This window comes from Lepus europaeus, chromosome 3, assembly GCF_033115175.1.
Source record: "Lepus europaeus isolate LE1 chromosome 3, mLepTim1.pri, whole genome shotgun sequence".
Taxonomy (NCBI): domain Eukaryota; kingdom Metazoa; phylum Chordata; class Mammalia; order Lagomorpha; family Leporidae; genus Lepus; species Lepus europaeus.
In genome coordinates, this window is record NC_084829.1 from 77036082 (window position 1) to 77051844 (window position 15763).

General features: G+C 37.7%; 1 protein-coding gene across 2 annotated transcripts in view; it reads right to left on the reverse strand.

Moving 5' to 3' along the window:
• Positions 1–7759: 7759 nt before the first annotated feature.
• ELOVL4 (ELOVL fatty acid elongase 4) overlaps positions 7760–15763 on the reverse strand; it is a 77139-nt gene continuing 69135 nt past the window's right edge. For both annotated transcript variants that reach the window (XM_062187586.1, XM_062187585.1), the window contains 3 exons: positions 13536–13707; positions 12404–12531; positions 7760–10014 (listed from right to left, as the gene is read on the reverse strand). In XM_062187586.1, the coding sequence (XP_062043570.1) occupies positions 9739–10014; positions 12404–12531; positions 13536–13707 (576 nt within the window). In that variant the 3' untranslated portion in view covers positions 7760–9738. The remainder of the gene's footprint in view (positions 10015–12403; positions 12532–13535; positions 13708–15763) is intronic.

Here is a 15763-nt window from a genome sequence, read left to right on the forward strand (position 1 = left end):
AGGACACAAAGGCAAACAAAATAGATGAGAGGTGTGAAAATACAGTCAGCCAGTGTTTCACAGGAACTTACATGAGTCAAACGTGTGAGTTGAGGGAGAAGCCACAAGATAGCAAAGGAAGGTCAATGGTAGTCTAAAGTGCTGCTTGTGCCACTTACCTATGCCTGCACAATGTCTCATTTAAAGAAGGAGTACTGGAGCTGGCGCTATGGCGCAGCGGGTTAATGCCCTGGCCTGAAGTGCCGGCATCCCATATGGGCGCCAGTTCAAGACCCAGCTGCTCCACTTTCGATCCAGCTCTCTGCTATGGCCTGGGAAAGCAGTAAATGATGGCCCAAGTCCTTGGGCACCTGCACCCCGTGGGAGACCTGGAAGAAGCTCCTGGCTCCTGGCTTTGGACTGGCGTAGTTGCGGCCAATTGGGGAGTGAACCATCGGATGGAAGACTGTCTCTCTCTGCCTCTCCTCTCTCTGTGTAACTCTGACTTTCAAATAAATAAATCTTAAAAAAAAAGGAGTACTGACAGTTTATGACATGATGGAACAGATAACATCCACACCATGGCAGGCCTTTTATAAACTGGCTGGGTACACACATTTCTTCCTCGGCCCAAAGGTAATCTAGCATGCTTCTTAATAGTTATTTAGAGACTAGGTCATGACTTTTACAACCCAATAGTATTGCACTATAACTCTAAATTAAGAGGTTTGCTAAAGGCCCCCTGCAGGATTGCTTTCTGCCAGACACTTTAAGCACCATTTAGTCCACTGGCTCTCAAGTCAAATAGCTTGCACAATTTCACAATTATATTAGATTCACAGTAGATTCAATTCACAGTAGATATAAATCCTTGTCTTACTCTGGATCCCATTCAGAACTGTAAGTCTAATGGTTTACTTGAAAAATGAGTCAAAACATCCTCAAACGTGTACAAGTATTTGTTTCAAAAGTCCAATGAGATGGTATCAAGAGTATGATGTTGAATCATTATCAGTGAAAGGTGACAAACTGTAGTAATTTTCTTTGAGGATGAAATATGTTGACTTGCTATAGACCACTGGGCTGCCATAAGACTTTGTTGATGCCCTGGTCTTTCAATTTAAATCATTTTTTTTTTCATCCCAAGGAATCTATGGTACCTGCTACCTCCTACTCACTTCATCCAATCAGCGTGATGCTATCTATACAGTAGACTAAAGTGACGTTATGGCATGATGAGACAAATAAGAATCCTGTGGGCTGGATTATTACAGAAAATTGGATAAGTGACATTGTACTGAAGTAAGATGACAAAGACAGTTTACCACAACAAATGAAAGATGTAACTTACGTTTCTTTCTATGCAAAGGGAAAACACATTTGAAATATTGAAATCTGTCAATTGCCAATATTATGATGATTTGCTTCAGTTAATTGATGACATCTGGAATAGCCACTGAACTTGGAATTACATAATGAAGTTAATGAAATGTATTGTCATTCTCCAAGACTCTCCAGTTTGTACTTGAGTCAAACCAGGAGAGTTAAATTGTGATATAACAAAAAATAATCACCCCTGACTCTTTTAGATCTTGGATCATGGCATAAACCTCTGACATTCACCCAGGAAAGTGGCGTTAGTTTGGATCTACTGTTTCAATACAGAGGGGACATTTTAGGAACTTTGATTTGGTCCTTCATACCATGGTAGTTCTCATGATATGAGGTAAAGAGTCTGCAGCTCAATTCACAAGAGCTAAGACATGGAATCAACCCAAATGTCTATCAACTGAATACTGGATAAAGAAATTATGGGATATATGTACACCATGGAATACTACACAGTGGTACAAAAAAAAAAAAGAAAAAAAATCCTGTCATTTGCAACAAAATGAATACAACTAGAAAACATTATACTTAGTGAAATAAACCAGTCCCAAAAAGACAAATACGATATGTTCTCCCTGATCTGTGGTAACTAATAATGCATCTAAAAGGTAATTTATGGAAGTGAAATTGACACTTGGAGATGTGATGACTTTGAACAGCCCTTGTCTTGACTGCTGAGGAAAAGTTTTGTTTCATGCTATTTGTTGAACTCTTTACTTAGTATAGAGTTAATCTTATGTGTATAAAGTTAATTGAAAATAGATATTAGTAAAAAATAGGAATGGGAATAGGAGAGGGAGGAGAAAGAAGGGTGGGAGTGTGGGTAGGGTCAGAAGAATCACTATGTTCCTAAAGTTGTATTTATGAAATTCATGAAGTTTGTATACCTTAAATAATCGTTTCTGGGGAAAGAAAAGAGAATTTAATAGAATTGCCTTCTGTGGAGCCTGTGTGTTTGTCCTCTGTCTGTATCTTTTAGCAACTAGCCCCACACCAGCAAGATTTGGAGAGAGCTAGCATGACTAATGCCTAAGCTTATCCAAGTCTTATGTGTCAGACCTTCAGTCAGAGATTGAATATGTCTTCCTCAACTAGACATGCAGGATCTGGGGAGACTGTGTTTGGGGATCCTCTAGGCCGCTGTAAGATGGACTCAGATCAAAATTATATTTATATATTACATGACCTCTATAAATCCACATTTTGACTGGTGACCACAGCAGCAATTTGAATGCCCTATGATCAGCATCAGTTCAGAGTTGGTGTCCCAGTAACCTTCCCCACTGCTCCCAGCCAGACTGTGTAACTCCCTTCCCTTTGTGGTGAACACTAGTAAGAGGATCTACAATATACCCTTTATGACATCATCATAATGTCCTCTTCATTTAAAGAGATTTAAGTCTGGTTAGTGGAGCAAGTATGGAAATTGATGAGGAGTTGTCCCTTCATCGTGAAGCCTCAAGTCAGGCCTATGATCACCAAATAGAGTCAGTTATACTAACTACGTAGGACCTTAATAGGTTCCCCAGCTAGTTCAGTCCTAGGGACCTCATAAAAACTAGCCACCCCTCAGGTAAACCCATAGCCTAGGCCATTCTAATAACCATTCAGGCTCTGTTGTCAATTATTAGAACCATGTCCATGTTGTCTCCAGCATTTAAGTACTGTCACTTGGCTTCTGCCAGTTTGTGGTACAATCATTCCCAACAAAGCTAGGGAGTGCATTTCAGAGACAGTTTCCTGCCTCTTTCAGCATTTCTAGCCTACAGAAAGTAGCCAATATCGAATTTTTCAAGGATGTTGGTCGTCCTCACCAATGTATTTTTCAATCCTTAGGGGACAGTCACAGGGATTACATGAGATGAATCTCCAACATTCCTGGCTTCATAAGCCTTTGGATTCTATCATCTGTGTTATCCAATGAATTTCTAACATATCTCATTCTAATGTAGTCTACCACTGTCTAGGTTTTAAACAACTAACACCCCATTAAAGTCATTTCTCATTGTTGGGTTATAGTTTCAAATTAAGGAGTTCTAATAAGTGCAGCTACAGCCACAATTTCAGTCCATTCTAAAGACGTTTCTTACCGCTTTGCTTAGCACTTTGATAATCTATTCTTACACATTTCTGCAGACAAAAATGAGCAAATCCTGTCATTCTGAACTATTTCTTTTTATGATGGACTTTATTTGTCCCATCAGGCATGCTGCAATATAATTCTCCTTACAGATTTGATAGCATTAACGAGCAGAAAGCAGGGTAACAAGGATCACCATCCCCCTGGAGGGTGTAAGTACAGAGAGACTAATGTCATCTAACAGAGAGGAAGGACTGCTTTTCTTAAAGACATTTAGAGCAATTTAGAAATTCAGGTTCTCAGAGTCATCTAAATCTACCCAAATATCCACATTCCAATTCTTTGGACCCCCATCTTCTCAGAAGTGATGCCACAATTTTCACTCGTAAGGCTGTGAACTTAAGTTTTAAAATCCAAACTTTGGATAATGTGTCAAGATATTTCATGTCTGCAGCTATGAGATGAGTGTCTAGGGTAATCATAGATGCTCCTTTGTCCTTGCTCGTAACCAAGAATTTAAAACGTGAGCTAATTTTCTGCAGTGCAATCATAAGCCATCTTGCCATTCAACTCTTCCATTCCTTCACATTCCTTTGCATTCCTTCACAATACTGCAAAGCACTTGGTATAATACAGCCACTCCTTTCTAGGTGACTATAGGTGATAATTTGAATTTTTTGACAGATAGTGAGAAAGAGAGACAGAGAGAAAGGTCTTCCTTCCATTGGTTCATTCCCCAAATGGCCACAATGGCCAGCTCTGCGCCAATCCGAAGCCAGGAGCCAGGTGCTTCCTCCTGGTCTCCCACGTGGGTGCAGGGCCCAAGCACTTGGGCCATCCTCCACTGCCCTCCTGGGCCACAGCAGAGAGCTGGACTGGAAGAGGAGCAACTGGGACTAGAACCGGCACCCCTATGGGATGCTGGCACTGCAGGTGGAGGATTAACCAAGTGAGCCATGGCACCAGCCCAATAATTTGAATACTTGCTTCATGAAAAACAGTATTCCATTTCTGATTGGTCATAAAGTTTGTCACTGCTTCTAAAATCAACTAGGCTGGTTAACCAATCTCATATCATCTCAGCAGCCTATTTCTTGATCAAATTTTGATGCTGAATGCTGAGATCAGTAAATTTCATTGTATGAAATATATCCCAATCAAAGTATTTTAAGCAGCAAAATCCTTGAAAGATTTGATGTTTCTGAAATGACAGATTAGTTGAAAAAAACTGACAGGCTACCCTATCCTTCATCTTTAATTTCAAATGCTGTGATCACAGCTGCCAGAGCTACTATCACCATAATCACTGCCTACAGTCACAAACCTGATGCAAAGATAATGGAATGTGTAGTCCACCTGTTGCCAACAACTTTTGTTGGCAGGAATATATATATATAACTTCACTACTATAGAAAGATGGCACCCAACTTCTCTGCTTTCAGAGAATCTCACATATGACAAATTCTAAATTTTCAAGGCAATCACAAGCTCACAAGGGTATCTGTGGAATCTGTCAGCTCTCCAAACTATAATACAGGAGACAAGAGAGAAACTGTCAGGAGAATAGCAGTAAATTCATAGTGCAGATAAACTTCAAGCACATTAACCTAACGACGGTGCTGGATTTCTCAAGTAGTTAATATATAGGGTAGACTCCAGGATGTTAATTCCTAAGGTAAAATAGCAATTTGTTCCCAAAGTTCATCTGGGTACTCTTTACCTCACTGATTCTATGCTACTTTTCTTTCTAGAGCAAAGATTAGATATCATTTTTACAAGGCTGAAAGAAATCCTTGAAGTATAAGAAAAAAAACCTAAATAATGTGGAATAAATATAGCTTTGAAGAACAGTTATTTGCTCTTTTGGATCTTATACCATTTTCCTAACAAGTTCACTATGGTAACTAAAATCGGAATATATTTGAAATCCAATTGTATCTTAACAGGTGATAGACCCTAACTATATGCCTATGGAAATTTAAATGTTGTATATGACCCTTAGATTTACTGAGGAAATTAGAACACAAGCCACACTTAGCAGTGAGACTATTGCTAACAATGCTGTCTTATAATGCAAGACTCATGAGCTACCCAGCCCTCTCATTACCAAACACCTAGGTCGTTTTTATTCTTGAAAGACTGGTTCTTGGGGTAGCTTCCTTACAGGGAGGAGAAACATTTCAAATATGATGCACCAGGGATGAATCTGAACTGGGTGCTTTCCTTTCTCCCCATGGCAAATACAAAGAAAAACCTTAAAAACCGAGAAGGTGCAATCGAACTGGCTTCTGTAAAATGCAGAAAAGAAATTCAGGGAGACCTAGAGACACAGAGTGCAAGGAATAGGAGTTAAAGACATACTAATTCTTTATAACTCTCAGCCTTGCATTTAAATGGGGAAGTAATAATTTTGACATCCTATTCTTTTTAGAAATGACTATTATTTAAACCTTCCAAGGTTTTTTAGTCAGGATAGCTTTTAATTTGGAAATTTTTTGATAGATATTAAAATACAATGTGATTTTCTGATAGCTGCATTATATTATTATAATTAGAGAGATCAAGTGATGCGTTTCAACATGCATTTTATTCTCAAAGGAGATACTACTTTAAGAACACCTTCCCTGGGAAAACCTCACATATGAGAACAGAAAAAAAGATCAATAAATCTAAACTGAGTTTCTACTTAAGACCAGATAGCTTTCTAAGGAGCAAAGGTGGATGTACAAATGTGGATGTATAAATCTGTATTTATATGGTAAAAAGGGGAAGGGGAGGGGACAAAGTTCTGTTTCTAAACAGGTAGAGCAAAGTTTAATTTCTTTTTAAAAAAAAAAAGTTTAGTTTCTTAATGTATGCAGCAAAACCTAGACAACTCTACAAGAATCAAGGAGTAACTCAGATAACCCTTTGCTCACCTAGAACTCGTTATGGGGCCAGCACTCTGTTGAAGCAGGTTAAGCAGCCGCCTGTGGTGCTGGCATCCATGCGGGTACCAATTCAAATCCTGGGCTGCTCCACTTCAGATCCAGCTTCCTGCTAATGCACCTAGGAAAGTGGAGAAGATGGCCCAAGTCCCTGGGCCCCTGACACCCAAATGGGAGACGCAGAAGAAGCTCCTGCCTCCTGGCTTCTGCCTGGTCCAGCCCAGGTCATTTTGGTCATTTTGGAGTGAACTAGCGGGTGGAAGATTCCCCCTCTCCCCCACCCACCCATCTCTCCTTCTCTCTATAACTCTTCCAAATAAATCTTTGGAAAAAAAAATAAAACTCTCGTTACTTAATCATCTAAAGCTAGTTATGGACCATCTTCCTAAAGCACAAGGCTCTTTCAATAATGTATTCTGGAATCTCACAGTCCTCATGTGGTAATGCTTCTATATATCAACTACTTTCAATTCAGGTCTTCCATTGTCCATCCAGATTCACAGCCCTCTACTAAAAAACAGACAGCTCGGCATCACCGTGCCTCTCAGCTGTCCTAGTTACCATCTAGCAGGATGCCTAAGTCACCCAGATCTGTGCTGAGCACAGCAGCTCACATCCTGGATATCTGTGGTTCTCGTTTCCTCGATAGAGCTGTAAGAACACAGCTGGCTGAAGTTAAGGCCATAACAAGGAAAAGGTTGAGAGAATGTGAATAGCTGTGTGGTTTCTCATTCTAATGAAGCTGAGACTCAAAAGTTCTGCCTCTATAGTCAACATCTGCTGTGGCATGATGAAATAGATAATACAGCAAAAACCACTTCTACCTCCAGGTTCTCCTTCTCCTTTACAGGGAAACTGAGTTGCAAATATGGAACCAACTTGTATACCAAAAATATTCTTAATAAGATAAAAACACTGCTAGATCCCATGTTCTAAAATCTGAATAATTCATATTGAAATATTTCAAATGTCTTGTGTGTAGAAGACAAGGAAGAAAAACAACAAAATAATGTGAAAACTAGTAATGGAGAAAAAAGAAAGAAGAGCTAGTCGTGAATTATGGAAGACATCACTGCTGATGTCTCAGGTATTTCTTGTCAACACAAACATCTGATAACCTCCCGGTTTTATGTTAGTGACAAAGCTGTATTGAAAGGGGGGATATAATTGTTATTCACAGATTTTTAGATATAAATCATGCAACTTATCCATGATGACAGATAAATTACAGAAGCCACTGAAGTACAGTAAGGAATGTGATTCAAATATAAAAAAGCTCCTCCATTTACATAAGAATAATTTAAGAGAAAATGATATTTTATGTCCAAATGCAAAAGCAACTCATTTCTTAAAATAAAAATATGCTACCTTATAAGCTTTTTACCAGAAATTGTAGGTGCTCATGTTCTAGTCTCCTTTATTTTCTATGTAAGAAATGGGCAACAGAAAAGAATTTAGAACATTAACAGCTAAACAAAATACATAAATACATAGCACAAAATTACATTATAATAAACTAATTAACAAAAAATATTTTTCCCACAGCAATAGTATATTTATTGTGCAGAAATCAGGTAGCAGGGAACAAATAGCTCTGGGGAGCCAGTACAGAATGTTCACAAAGATTTACAAATCTCTATCATCACACACTGAGCAGCAAAAACAAAGTTGTTGAATCCTCTTAGACCAAACTACTTTATGTGTTGCAAACTGTTTGCAATTCTCAGGACTGCATGCCTTTGGGAAGAAAGTATGTAAATTTAATGCACAATAAATATAGTTTACAAAATATTCTGAAATAGTTTATCTGTACAGACAGCATACATCCTACACATGCGGTTTTGACATGTTGTTGAAACACTTAGAAATTATTCATGCTTTTAGGGGGTCACACTTTCTCTTTCTGTAATGATCCCTGTGTAACATCCCCTCCAAATTAACCTGTGTAGTAAAACACGGTACAAGTTCTTCTTCCTGCTTTATTTTCAGTTGATCATTTCTATTACATGAAATATTTCATTTGTAAATAGCAATTTTGATAGTTCTGACTACTCTCACTTTTATTCATTGTGTTTTAACAATACCTTGTAACATCAAGTACTGAATTTAACAATCTTTTAGCACCAAGGAGTCAAGAATATTGCACCAAGATGGATTTATACTTCATGATGAGTTAATAAATAAGATCTTGCAACTTAGTCACAAGGGAAATATCACTCCAAAATTAAACATATTGAAAGAGAAGCATAGTTTCATGGAAATGTTTGGTGTATGCTATTTGTAAAAAAGCAAAACAAAAAACAAAAAACAAAAAAAAAATAGTGGATTTGAAAGTTGCTATTAAAATTTACATTAGAGGACTCCTTGATTTTTTAATTAAAATTTATTTAATTTTAAATGTTCTTTCCAACAGAAGAGGTAGGTATATTTCCACAAATGAAAATCAGTAACAGCCACAAATCAAAACAATGAAAGCCTGACAAAAATCAACAGACTCTCTTCTAAGAGCACACAGATGTAACTATGTTATGATGTTACCAAGAAAGACATGAGTTGTTTCATGTTTCCATCAGACATTAATCTTAATTTTCATAATAGATTTCTGCTTGCTAATAATAGGAGCATTCGAAGGCTGCCTTCTCATCACCAAAATTGTTTCCCACAGTGATTTGTGCCGTGAGTCATGGTGACCTTTGGGTCACTTGACAGGATTTTTACTTAATGCTTTCTTATTTTTACCAACACCATCATCATCAAGCCTCTAAGATTCTACAGAGATCAGCAGGTTTTTAAAATTTAATTACAACCAAAAGGGTATATTCTGACTAGAGGTGGAGAGAGTTGACCATTCTGGTCACCATACGAATCCAAATGTGCAAATTTATTTTATTGTTTTCAAATGTGCAAATTTAAATGTATCTGAATTTCCCACTTTGGACCAGAAAAATGTAAGGTAACTGATTTTAATCAGTAGGTATTCAGTCATTTATCAGAAAAAAATTCATTGACTGTTCCTCTGATCATCTGAAATTCTGACTGAAGAATGGGTGATACATGAAAAATCTCCCCCAGTAGATAAATGGATGTGAACAAGGGAGAATCTCCAAAGTCACGTGTCGATTGCTTTGGTCTTGACAACATCAAGGTTAATAAAAAAAAAAAAAGTTTAAAATAAAAACTTCATAAATAAAGCATCTGGGCATTATATTTAACACTTTGCTTAGTCTAAAGGTTAATAGAGCACAAAGAGCACATTTGCCTCTTCTCCCCAACCCCAAATCCTCCTCTGCTTCTGTTTTCCCTGAAATTTTCTATGACATAGGAGTCTCCTCACTGTCAACAACAGGTAAGGCCCAGTTCAATTTACTCTCCTTTTGCTTTTCCATTTTTCTGCTTTTTTCCATTTTCTATCACTAGCTGGTTGTCTGATTTGTTCACACCATTTGCTGAAATACCATTCATGGCTGTTTTTCCAGTTTTGGGTTTCTTAGGCTCATTGTATGTCCGAATGTAGAAGTTAAGGAAGAGGAAGATGAAGCTAATTGCATAGGCAATTAAAGCCCAGTGCATCCATTTGGGGAAAGGGCAATCAGTGTAGAGAGACAGTGCTGTGTGTCCAATGGTCACATGGAACTGAACCTGAAAAACAAAGACAGCAGTGCTGAATATGTTTGATCTCCATACATTTTAATCTCAAACATCTTTCAACAACATCAGAACTGTCTACATGGCTGTCACCGGCCCAAATTTTGCCACTCTTCGAGGTTTAAGAGTTCTCTGGCTCCTTTCTCATCAAGAAAGGAACCGCAACTATCTGAAATGGTATTTTATGTTTGTTGGATCCTTTACTGTCTATCTTTCCACTAGAATATAATTAAAGAAGGCAAGGCTTTGTCTTGCTCATTGATGAGGTCCTCAGTGAGGTGTCTGAACTCTGAATACTGGCTGAATAATGAGCTCTGATGTGGGCAGGGGGAGGGGATGGCCCAGGACAGGAGTGTAGTGGTACTGTAGGCTCTTCAACTTTGCATTCCTCTCACATTGTGGACTGATTTCTTTTCACCAGATTATCAGACAGCAGGATGAACTGCTGAAAGTGGCTCATTATATGTTTCTTTCAGACATGAAACAGGTAAATTTGCAACTGAAAAGACCATAATCCTTTAAAAACCAGCAATTTGAAAAAAATTTAGTAGATATTTGAGAAAAAGAACAAAAAATTACTTCTCAATTTTAAGAGTTCTGAAAAGGAGAAAACCAAAACTTGAGATGCTTAAAATAATGAAACAACTTCAAATTCTGATGCATCAATAAATGAATGGTTTGTGACAAAGTATTGTGAATTCAATGTTGGTAACAAGGGTAACTTTTCAAGATTAACTCACACAATTAACTACTGAGAAAATTTCTGCTTGAAAATATACACTCAGCACCCTATTTTAAAAGGCAATTGTGATTTCTTTTTTAAGGATAGCACTATCAATATTGTCCAATTAAATATGATTAAAATAATTTATTGTATATAAGCCAGAAATTTAAACAATTACTTTTTTACAGTTTTGTACGGCAAACAGCCAAATTCGAGGGACTTCAGGTTTCACAATAGTTTTTAGGAGCTGTACCAATAAAAAAGGGTGTGTAGAAGGGTGTGATTGAGTGTGGCATTGCTCAACAGAGTGCTGGGGCAGGCTCCAACAACACAGACATCAGTAACTCAGGATTTGGGCTACCTTTTCATGTTCTTAGGTCTGTTTACTAATGACTGAGGGAAACAAATTATCCAACTATATAAACAGCTGGCAGAGATACTGGAGGAAGTTTCCTGTAGCATTTCAGTTACAAATGTATCCTTCGTAGCCAGCATTCCCCCAAGTTGTGTTTCCTGTTTGGTTAGCCAGCTGTTGAGCAACTTAAAGCAGAGATGGATAGTATTTCCAAATGTGATTCTACTGATAAAACTGTGTACACACTATGATTAAAGCAAATTATAATAGATTCTAAAGCTTGGCGATTACCTACCAGGTTGGTTTGGGATTTTCGGTTTGATTACAGGGTAGCACCTAGTTTTGAATATCGCACTGAGGCAAGTGTCTGAGAAGCTACAAGAGGTCCTGGTAGGGCCATGTGCTGAACATTCAGACTGCCTGGCTCTGCTCTCTGAGTTCAGTGATTCAGAGAATTATTCCTTGTTCCCTTCCCCTTATCCCACTAAACCCTTAGCTCTGTGCTTTCTTCTAGACTTTTTATACTAAGTATATGAGATTTGTTAACAAGGATGGAAAAATGGAATGAAGACAAAATATAAGAAAGAACAGGATGAAAAGAAGTTATAATACTTTAAAATGAAAAAGAATCACCAGAGGAAAAAAATTATATTACTTTTCAAGTCATACAGGAATCTAATTTGTGGTGTGCTTAGCTTTTTTTTTTTTTTTTGACAGGCAGAGTGGACAGTGAGAGAGAGACAGAGAGAAAGGTCTTCCTTGTGCCGTTGGTTCACCCTCCAATGGCCGCCGCGGCTGGCGCGCTGCGACCAGAGCACCGCGCTGATCCGAAGGCAGGAGCCAGGTGCTTCTCCTGGTCTCCCATGGGGTGCAGGGCCCAAGGACTTGGGCCATCCTCCACTGCACTCCCGGGCCATAGCAGAGAGCTGTCCGGGAAGAGGGGCAACCGGGACAGGATCCGGTGCCCCGACCGGGACTAGAACCCGGTGTGCAGGCGCCGCAAGGCAGAGGATCAGCCTAGTGAGCCGCGGCACGGCGTGTGCTTAGCTTTTTATCCATTCCACAGATATGTTTAAAGAATGTTTCCTTTAAAGGACAAGTGCTATGTCTAATTTTTAAGGACTTAAGGCCAATAAGTCTAACAGTATGTTGGTTAGGTCCATACAACTTCAACTGTCACAGCTACAGCATAATGACAATTGTATAATAGAAAATTATCTAAAATAACTCTGCAACTTACAATTAATAAAATTCAAACATTTTTAGTATTTCACCAGAAGAAATTTTGGAAGCATTTAACTCACCAGCTGCAACATGGTCAGGTATCGTTTCCACCAAAGATACTTCTGAATCCATGGGCCAAATGCAGTTAACCCATAGTAGGAGTACATTATCACATGGATGAAGGAATTCATTTGGGCGCCAAAAAATGCTTTAGAAAAACCACAAGTAATTGCACAATAAAAAAGTTATTAAATAGCAAACCACAGAAATATAAAATAAATGAATGCCCAAAATTTGTGTGTGGGGGAAAAAATCTACATGAAAGTATTTAAGTCAATTTATAAATATCCCATTACGGTTTTTAGATGTATCGGTATATACATATCAACCAAAAAAACTTATATCTTAGGTTTCTAAATATTTTTAAATATGATAATACTGCACACGCTGAATAAATTACAGCGATACTCCAATCAATGGCATTCTTTTCAGAATATCAATTTCATCCAAGTACAGATGTGATAATAATGAATTATGTCATGAAGTGATTTAACAGATCAGTTCAGATTTACTAGTTTTCTTTGAAAATTACAGAGCTTGTCTTAAACTGTGTTGTTTTAAATTGAGTCCCCAATAATAAGTGTGAGTTACTAGGCTGTCAATTAATCCATGACAATATGAAGCACCAACGTGCACTGCACTTAATGACTTGGATCCTCATCAGAAAACGTCTGTTTCCAGCTCAGTGATGTGAATTATCCTTAATCTACAGGCATCTGAAAAGACTGGAGACAAATCTTGGCCAAACTGTGAGTTCAGATTAACAGGCTATATAAAATTCCCTTTGAATAAGAACCAACAACTTAAGGCTTATCCTAAGAGCAGGAATGAGTGCTTAGTTTGGGCTGAAGATGAAATTTTGAGACTCAAGGGGCTGTATGTTGGTAACCTCTGGAGAAAGCTGCTAGAACTGTTCCCCATCAAAATACTATTTTCCACATTTTGGCCTTGTTTATGTTCATTTCTGGGGGAAATCATTGCATGTTAATTCCAAAGCTAAAGCTTTACTTTTTTCAAACTTTAAGAAAATAAAATGAACACTGAAATTATTAACTATGAAAAATTTAAATGATAGACTAAGACAAATGTCTAGTTTCTCATTATTTTCCATGCAACAGGATTATGTAATTTAGTAGTCTTGAAAATGCTCACCTTGTCCCCCTGCAACCCATTTAATCCCAATCCACCACAATGTAAACATGGTACAGTGGTGGTATACATGAAGGAAAGAAACTTGATTGTTTTTCTTCCGAAGGATAAAAAACACTGTGTCCAAATATTCAACTCCTTTAGATACAAAGTACCACCATAAAGCAGCAGCTATCTATGAAAAGAAAGGGAAAACATGTTAGAAACATCAAAATGACAACTACTGTATAGATTTATTTCTACTGATTGTACATAAGCCCAAAGCAATCTTCGTTGCCCAAAAGGCACCAGGCATGGAATCATTTTTTGCTAGGTAGGTTAGAAACCCAGATATCTAACTGTGGGGACAAACGGAAAAGAATTCAAAGCTGTATCTACACAGTGGCAATACTATTGACACAAAGTTCAGTCTGCCACACCGGTGGTGTCGCTAATACAGAGCCATAAGCACATTTGATTGAGAAACTGAGATGTATTTTGTAAATCTGTTTCTGTTCTTCATGCTCAGCCTACATTATACATTAGACAAATCTGTAAATAAACATATGTGGCATCTGGTCTCTGTCAGGATCTGTCTCTCACTTCAACATGTATACCAAAGTAACTATCCAATCATAACTGTTTGTGTTAGGTTGTAAAATCATTAACATGATAAATTGAAGTGAACAAACAAAAACATCAAATATTTCCTAGGTCATAAATATAATCCTGTTTACACGAGTAAGTCTTTTCTTTTCCTGGGCTCTAATTAAGACACCAGATGGTGCAGAAAGATTACATGACATACTGAGATTAAGGATCTGGTAAGAGGTGACCTCTGTACATACACTGGAAAATATTTCACGTGAATCCTATTGTAAGAGTAACCAAAAGGTAATTTTCTATGTCAAGCATTTTCTATGATAAGCATCCACCAGACATATAAGGAGGTACATAACTGAAATCTAGTTATAGTTTTGTGCACTAGAGGTTTGACAGATGTATTCAGATAGGAGAGGGCTTTTAGAGTTGAGAGAGCCCTCTCTCAATTTATATCTGCATCTTGTAGATGGCATGGCTTTATGTTAGTTTCATTTTTGCTTCTGAAAAACACAATGACAATTTTAGAGTATGGGAAAGATGACAGAGAAAGGCCAAACCAAAACAAGTCTTGTATTTACACTTTGAGAATGTATTGAATTTGCTTGAATAATAATTCTGTTGAAAATGATCAAACTGGTTGAAAATAGGCTTAAGTAGTAAACTAAACACTGTATTTAGTCTTTACTATCAGGTTAAGTACTTTAAAGTAACCATTTCAGCATAGTAAACTTACAACAATATTCTATTTAGGCTTCACTATCAGGTTAGTATTTTAAAATAAAGTGTAACTGTAACCATTTTAGTACAGTTAACTTTATCTAGAAGGAAAGAAACAATGTGCTATTTTTCCTCCATCTGGGCCTCTACACCAGTCACATTCACATTTCATAATAATTAATAATTCTTCTTGGTTTGTAAGCTATAATAGATATGTTTGAATAGACTACACCAAAGTGAAAAGTGATACTTCTTGGCAATGTAACAATGAATACAAAAACAAGTCTCTGAATAAAATATTCATTCTACTGCATCCAGTTCTAGACAGGAGAGAGGAGTGGCAGGGACTTTGCAAATACAATCTGTTGCAAATCTCGGGCTCTTTTTCCTTCTAGATTAAAAACTCATAATTTATGTATATCAGGAGGGTAGGGTCGAATTAGCAGTGTGATAGCTTTGAACCTTTATCCTAAAAATATGAACATACAGCCTCGTGTATGATGTATTCTAAGTACATTCCTAGAAGAAAAGCAAGTCAGACACTCTCCCCTTGCCCTTCTTCCCAGTCCAGCAAGATGTCAGTGCCTGCCTGAGTGATTCTCTGGTAATATGGTTATCAGAAGAAAAAATTTCTCTAAGCCACTAATGTCAACAAAGTAGTCTGCCACATGATACTCTCTGCCCAGCATGGGTTTTGTTTTCTTCTTAACAATTTACCTAGACAAAGGTGGGCTGTGTCTCACCCTCACTAGACTCTCAGCTCCATGAGGCAGGACACCCCACAGCACCTGCATGAGGATGATCAATACTGATTTACAGAAGGAGTAGAACCACATGACCAAATAAGGGGTGATTTTGCAGCAAGCCCTAAGTCTTCTAATAAACATAAACTGTATATGCTTCTTTATAAACACAAAATGGAAGGAACACTG